The sequence below is a fragment of the Triticum dicoccoides genome, chromosome 2B (genome assembly GCF_002162155.2).
Source record: "Triticum dicoccoides isolate Atlit2015 ecotype Zavitan chromosome 2B, WEW_v2.0, whole genome shotgun sequence".
Lineage (NCBI taxonomy): Eukaryota > Viridiplantae > Streptophyta > Magnoliopsida > Poales > Poaceae > Triticum > Triticum dicoccoides.
The window spans coordinates 48,204,742-48,212,703 of NC_041383.1; the positions used below are offsets into that span (position 1 = coordinate 48,204,742).

Below are 7,962 nucleotides of genomic sequence, written 5' to 3' on the forward strand. Positions count from 1 at the left end.
ACCGCAATAAATTTGTTGAGCATTAGGAAAAAAGAAGCCTTGTCTCAATAATTACTAAAGGAAAAAAGAAGCCCATTAGGGCAAGGCCAATGCTCCAGGATGGACCGGTGCCACAGCTGCCAGATCGGCTTGGATAGTTGAACTTGAATAAAAGGTGCTGCTTACAAAGCTAGATGGGATCCCTGTAGAGGAGGCCGGTTCTCCCACGACGAAAGTGCAAGGCTACCTTATTGTACAAAGAAAAAGCTACCAAACCTGAGAACAATACTAGTGCTTCTGTTGGATGAAGGTGGAATTAAACAATAGCTTCAGAAGTTTTTATCTAGGTGGAGCGTGGGGCACTAGTGCCTCCATAGCTCATGCCCTTAGAAATTTGCCGACCAACACCAGCCCAGCTGCCCGGGTAAAGCAGGATGCGTTCACGATTTTTCCTGATGTAACGAGTCTATCGTAGCTGGCGTGTGCCTACCCCTCAAAAAAAAAAAAACTGGCGTGTGCCATGCGAGCCCGGTCAAGTGCCCAGGGTCGCCCGGCGCTGGTTCCGCCACTAATTTGGTTGATCCACTCCTCGCAGATGCAAAGGCCGAGGCACCTGGACCGTGCAAATTGCCTTTAATATTACTCCACCGAGATCAGTAAACACGCTTTTTGGGGCGTGGTTGCTCGGGACGGAGCCCGAAACAGCCAGACAAATTCGTGTAGGAGTATGTGCGTTATTATGGGCAATTTGGAACTGCAGGAATGACTTGGTTTTTAACAGGACATCAAATACTCATTTTTTGCAGGTGTTGTTCCGGGCTACGGCGCTGATCCGTACTTGGTCCTTACTCACTCCGACAGAGGCCAGGGAGCGTTTGGTTACTGGATCTGTCCGGTGGGAGACGGTTGCGCGGGATATCTTCAACCGGTTTGGATGGCGATCATGTAATAGGATAGGCATCTAGTTTACCTACCTGATATTATGCCAGCCGGTTTGTGGCTTTTCCCGTTTGTGTCTTTTAGTCGTTGCTCTGTGTGAGCTACGTGCTACCTTTTTTCATTTGTTTGTAAGACTTATGTTCTGAACCTCTTTATTTCATTAATAAGAGAGGCCGTATGCATCGATCTGATGCAGAGGCCGGGGTAAACCCCCTTTTCCAAAAAAAAAAACCTGGAAGTTCATCTGATTGTAATATCTTGGAAACATCAAGCAACTCTTTCCACCGAACTAAATTCTGAGTTGGTATTGTCATGGTATGATAACAAGTAGTATAACTGAAAATTGTGATAAACAAGCAGTTCAGAAGGAAAGACAACAACGTTGCAAGTTTAATGATAACATGATTCTTTCTAAAGATCACTAGATCAAGCCCATATTCTTCTTACACAATCTGTACGTAAAGTACCCCTGCAAAAAAAAGCTGTACAGTAAAGTAGGAGACATCTCTCACATATTGAGAGAAGATGGTATCACTATCCAGAAGACTAGGAAGGCAGCCACACAGAGTGTGTATTTAGGCACTGCTAAAACATCTTATCTTCAAATAATGTTAGCTTAAGACTGGTCTATTCAAGCGTAGCCAGAGACCTCCCTCCACTTCATTAGTTAGTAAGAGTAATTTACACATGGCACTTAAGCAGGAGATACTACAGATGGTTCTTCAGTCTAGCTACTATCTACTCTATACATAAAAGTCCTGAACAATGGTTCTTGTATCATTCACATGTGCACCTTCATTTTGGATATGGGTTGTCAGTTGTTGCCTTCTGGATCCGTCTAATCAACTTCTTATCTAAAGGCAAATATGCTTTTATTTTTACATAAAAGGGCAACTTGGTGCATGTAGCTCCCGCTTGCGCAGGGTCCAGGGAAGGGTCCGACCACTTTGGGTCTATAGTACGCAGCCTTTTCCTACATTTCTGTAAGAGGCTGTTTTCAGGACTTGAACCCATGACCTCATGGTCACAAGGCAGCAGCTTTACCACTGCGCCAAGGCTCCCCTTCAAAAAGTTTATGGAATAACAATTATGGAGTGAAAATCAGGAAGAAATGAAAATCAGTGGTGCTACCCCATGAGTAGAAGAAAGTTATGGAATATCACTTCCTTTTTAGAGGAAGTTCTTACCGTGTATGATTTCAGTAGATTTCTCCACTTATCCTCAACAATTAAAAAAAAAATGATAGATCGGTATCAGTAGCAGATCCTAGGACAAAAAAATAGTGTGGGTGCCGGTGAGACAAGGTAACATCGACACGGGACATGGAAAAGCAGAAGATGGACATGGAAGGAGCGCGTGAGAGACAACAAAAGCACCAACCATGCAGATGGTATCCACTATTCGTGCAGTGACATCACCAAACCATGCACTTTACCTGGGAATGCATTGTAGTTTGAACTGAGGTTGAGAACCATGAATGTGGATTTCTTGAGCCTACGCACCAGGCCGTGCTATCTAGGCCCTTGGCTCAGCGCCCTGCGGACAAAATTACTGTTCTGACCCTTAAGGCAAACTAAATCCCGATTTGACCTCGTTCCAAATTTTTTTTCGTTTCTGACCTTTTTCGGTGACGCCAAGGTCCCTGGCGTCTGGGTTACGAAGCAGACGCCACGGTCCCTGGCGTCTGGCCCCTGGCCCGCACTGCCCGCCTGCCCGTTGACCTGCTGACGTGGCAAAGGGGCCAGACGCCAGGGACCGTGGCGTCTGGCTCCGGTAAGTGGATAACCCCACCGGGAGAGTGTGTGGGTCCCACCCCACACACTTTCCCCAATCCAGCCCGAGCTTGAAGAAGAGCTGCTGCCTCCCCACTCTCTCTCACCCCTCAAGCTCCCCCCTCAAATCCTCTCCAAAAGGTACATCCCTTAGGTGGATCTTTCCATCACTTTGTTGCTCTTGTTAATCTCTCCCAAATCATCCAATTATTTTTTGTTAAGTCTTGTCCTTTTGGTTGCATTTTATACATGTTGGTGGAACCCTAGTTCATGTTTTCTCCCCCTTATGTTAGTGTGAATGGCTTGGTTAACTTTGATAATATAGTGCTATGCATGGTGTGTAGTAGGAATATATGTTTGTTGAGTAGAAAGATTGGGGGTTAGGGTTAGTTAGTGGTTAGGGTTAACTTTGCTTAGTGTGTTAATTAGTGATTAGTGATACTTTTGTGGACATCACCAATAATTTAGTGTTGATATGATTTGGATATAATAAGATGTATTTGGATAAACACCAATTCTCATTGAGGTCTTAAATGCATTCATGTAATTTTTAGATGGAGAGACTTGTTAATGTTCATTACATTGACAAGGAGGCATTCTTGAGTAACAATGCCGACACGGGTGAGGAACCATTGGTTTTTGATAGAAGCCCTAGCTATGAGGATGTTGTTGCAAAAGTGAGACAAGTCTTGAAGTGGATGGACACCAATGTTGATGTTAAGTTAATAGGAAGGTATGATGTTGGAGTTGGAGCCAAATCTCGCTTGAAAAGTATGCCTATCACCTCGGATTTGCATTGGGATGTATACAAGGAAAAAGTATCCCAATCGGAAGACAAGTCACTTGAATTGTTTGCCACCACTGAATCTCCTCGGTTTACCTTTGATTTGAACCGGCATGTCTCTTCCCCAATGGATGACATGAGCGAGAGGACAATGGTGCCACTTGTTGAGCATAGGGTTGTGGTTGATGCCCCCAATGTTTATCCCCCACCATGTCCCCGTGTACCAACTATCAAAGCAAATGAGGTTGAGTTGTATGCCCCCAATGCTTCTAGCCAACCACCAACTAGCCAAGCAAATGAGGTTGAGTTGTATGCCCCCAATGCTTCTAGCCAACCACCAACTAGCCAAGCAAATGAAGTTGAGGTGATTGCTAGTGACGGAGTAATTCAAGAGGATGAAGATGCTTATGATGACGATGAAGAGCAAGAGGAAGGGTTTCATGGCAATGATGTTGGTGACTTGGATGTGTACATAGCGCAAAAGGACATGGATCGTGACTTGCCTTTTAGGCGTCAATATGCGTATGACTCGGATGACGAGGGTCCAGTTGAACAGTTGGACGAGCATGGATTCACAAAGGAGGAGAACCAAATCCACTTTGAGCTGACGGGCTTACAAAAAAGAACTCACTTATTTAAAGATCTCGGCCTTGCCCATAAAGCTGTTGTTGACGGTGGAATGAGAATGACGGCGATTGAGCCAACACCATGCCCGGATCCAGGAGAACCAAGGGTGGAGAATGAGGACGAGAATGCTTATTTGAAGAAAGGATTGAAGTTTCTGAGCTTGCCTATGCTGAAGTTTTGGTTGGCGGACTATGCCATTCGAAACCATAGGCCAATTTATGTTGAGCACTCCGACATGAAATTGCGTTACACCGTGGTGTGTGAGCAAAAGGAATGCACATGGAAGGTTCGTGCAAGAAAGCTTAAAGAAACCGAAGAATGGGTGTTAACAAGTTGTGATACCACTCATAGATGCAAACCGCCATCGAAACGACTTAGAAAGACACACCGTCAACTCACATCTGAGTATCTTGGATACAAATGGATGAAAGACATAGCCTTTGATCCCACTGTGAAAGTGAGGTTTCTCATGCGGACGGTGAAAAAACAATTTGGTTATGAAGTCAAGTATGGGAAGGCATGGAAGGCAAAGGCAAATGCTATTAGGATGTTGTACGGTGGTTATGAAGAAGCATACAACCAGCTCCCAAGGTTGTTGGCCGCCATTGCACATAGGAACCCGGGCATGTTTCATGTGGTCGAGGATCATGAGGGAGTGTTCCACCGTGCCTTCTGGAGTTATGGACAATGTGTGGAGGCGTTTCAGCATTGTCGTCCGGTCTTGTCTATAGATGGCACGTTCTTGACCGGTAGATATAAGGGCACACTAATGGTAGCAATGGCGCACTCATCAAACGACAATGTGTTGCCATGTGCATTTGCTTTGGTGCCTTCCGAGCACCAAGACAACTGGGAGTGGTTCATGGGTCATGTTAGGCACAACGTGATTGGGGCTAGGGAGGTATGCATCATATCGGACCGACATCATGGCATACTCAAGGCAATGGACATTGTTATTCCAGGATTTCCAAAGCTTCACCACAGATGGTGCATGAGGCATTTCGTGGCCAACTTTTACCGGGCATGTAAGAGCAAGGAGCTCAGCAAAGACCTTACCCATGTATGTGTGGCCTTCACCACCCAAGGTTTCGATGCTCGGTACAACAAACTCTTTGCAGCGGTGAACGAAGGGGGAAAAGACTTCTTAACTAGGAATTTAAGTGAGAAGCACAAGTGGGCACGCGCTCATGACGATGGTGGTTGGCGATATGGCGACATGACGAGCAATCTCGTAGAATGTTTCAACAATGTGTTGAAGGGTGCTCGTGCTTTGCCGGTGACTGCAATAGTGGAGTACACCTTCTTCAAGCTTAATGAGTACTTTCAGAGGCATTCTGAAGAGACTGCAAAATGGATAGGTGAAAAAAAGGATTATCCGGAAAAGGTTGATGAATGGTTGCAGTTACAAGCAAGCAAGTCTTCACGACAACAAGTTATCGTATTCGATAGACTTGAAATGATCTATCAAATTGATGAGCCAGGTGGCACAACACGAGATGGTAGACAATATGGTGGTGCTACATTTGAGGTGAAACTGAAGACTCGGTGGTGCCAGTGCGAGAGGCCTAGTAAGTATCATTGGCCATGCTCGCATTTGATAACGGCGGCGAAGGCGAGAAACATACATGTTAATGATGGAAAAACCGTGAGGATGCAAGAGTTCCATGTGGAAGCTACTAGGTTGACATGGGCGCCAAGATTTCACCCTTTCTTGGACCAATCACAGTGGCCTGAGTACCATGGCCCTCATATTAGGCCAGACCCTCTTCTGAAGGTGGAGACGAAGGGTAGAAGGAGAACTAAGAGGTTCAGGGGTGATATGGATGACCTGGCTGGATACACTGGCATGAAACAATTTGGTAGCGGTCATTTCATGGAGGCTCCTGACATTATCAACTGTGGGGTGTGCGGTGAAGGGGGACACAATGAGCGGACATGCAAAAAAAAGAAAACCAAAAAAAGAAAAACAAGTCGTGGAGGCGGCACCGATGGTGAAAGAGGTGGAAGAGGTGACGGTGGTGGTGGTCGAGGAAGAACGAGTGTCAGAGGTGGTAGTGGTGGTCGTAGAGGGAGCACAAGTGCTAGAGGTGCTAGTGTTCGTAGAGGGAGCACAAGTGCTAGAGGTGGTGGTCGAGCAGGCACAAGTGCTAGAGGTGGTCGTGGTCGAAGAGGAAGCACAAGTGCTAGAGGTGGTCGTAGAGGAATGGTTGATAATGGATCGGCCTTCGGTTATTTGTTTAATCCAGATGGTTGATCTAATAATAATGGTATATTATTTGTTCATACAATTCCTAGCATTTATGCATTTGCTCTCTTAATGTCTTGTGCTAACAATTGTTCTTTTTGTAGGCATGGCTTCATCCGGTTCCAGGACGAGGCCACCGTGCGCGGACCAAGAGGACATGCCGAAGACGTGGTTGGAGGCCAGTTTGGACAAGAAGAAGGAGAAGGATGTGCCCACACCACCATGTTGGTGTGGTGATGTTTGCAAGCTGAAGGTGTCCACTGACCGCAACAAGTCATGGACAGAAGGTAGAAGGTTTTTCGTGTGTCCCAACTATGCACATGATCGTCGAAGGCCAACTAACGCATATGACATACCACCGGTATGTTAGGTGTACATATAAAAAACGTCAACAAGTTGTCACTCATATGTCTAACAAAATCATGGTTTATATGTAGTCCCCTCCTCCACTTTGCAAGTACTTCACTTGGATAGATCACGAGGTACCAAAAGATATCCAAGAGGACCAACGTGCAGATTGGTTACGGAGGCAGCGCCTATTCGAGGAGTCCTATGCACGGGGATTGGAGCGGGAGCGTCGTGAGAAGGAGGCTCGTGAGCGCAAGAAGCGTGAGCAAGAGAGGGCACGCAAAGAGAAGGCGGCTCGTCAAGAAGAGAGGGAAAGCAAACTTGCAAGGGCTCGCGATGCACGAGAGGAGGACGAGGCACGTGACAAGAAGGGAAAGTGGCCCCGGACTACTCAGTAGACAAATGGAAAGGCACCGGCGTCGATGATGAACTGTCGAGACTTTGTTTAATGTATGAACTTATTATTCGAGACCTTGTGTGGTCATGAACTATTTCTATCATTCGAGACTATTTGAGATTATGTGCAAACTATGTTCGTCATTCGAGACTAGTTGATATGCTTTGTTCATATTTTTGGTTGAGAGTAGCATGCTTTGTTCATATTTAACAGTGTTTGCTAGTTGTTGCTAAGCAAAAACTTTAACAAGCTGTGTGCAAAAACACCAGGCCCACACCCAGACGCCAGGGTGCATGGCGTCTGCCTCCCAGATCCAGACGCCAGGGTCCCTGGCGTCTGGCTTGCTTTGCTCGCGCAGGTGACCAGACAGGCCGTCTGGTGTGTCTGATGGACACCCAGACGCCAAGGTCCCTGGCGTCTGCCTCCCAGATCCAGACGCCAGGGTCCCTGGCGTCTGGCTTGCTTTGCTCGCGCAGGTGACCAGACAGGCCGTCTGGTGTGTCTGATGGACACCCAGACGCCAAGGTCACTGGCGTCTGCCTCCCACACCCAGACGCCAGGAACCCTGGCGTCTGGCGTGCTTTGCTCGCGCAGGTGACCAGACAGGCCGTCTGGTGTGTCTGATGGACACCCAGACGCCAAGGTCCCTGGCGTCTGGTGTCCAGAAAGCATTCTTGTCTAATGGATAAGATTCGAGTGGATAAGATTTTGGGCCCACCTCTACCCCTCTCATCCATTCATCTCCACCTCTACCCCTCTCATTTCACTCATATCCACCCACTCTCACCTCTAGCCCTGCCAACGTCACTCCCTCGTCCAGCACCCTAACCCCCCCCCTCAGATCTCTCACAAATCGGTCCGGTTTCACCGT

At 46.9% G+C, this 7,962-nt stretch overlaps 1 protein-coding gene across 1 annotated transcript; it reads left to right on the top strand.

Moving 5' to 3' along the window:
* The first annotated feature begins 2,720 nt into the window (after nucleotides 1–2,720).
* Nucleotides 2,721–7,092, top strand: LOC119360398 (U1 small nuclear ribonucleoprotein 70 kDa-like). Its single transcript, XM_037626053.1, has 3 exons — nucleotides 2,721–2,831; nucleotides 6,451–6,707; nucleotides 6,784–7,092. Exons 2-3 carry the CDS (start codon nucleotides 6,453–6,455, stop codon nucleotides 7,090–7,092), a joined length of 564 nt encoding a protein of 187 aa, XP_037481950.1. The 5' UTR covers nucleotides 2,721–2,831; nucleotides 6,451–6,452.
* Nucleotides 7,093–7,962: the final 870 nt, after the last annotated feature.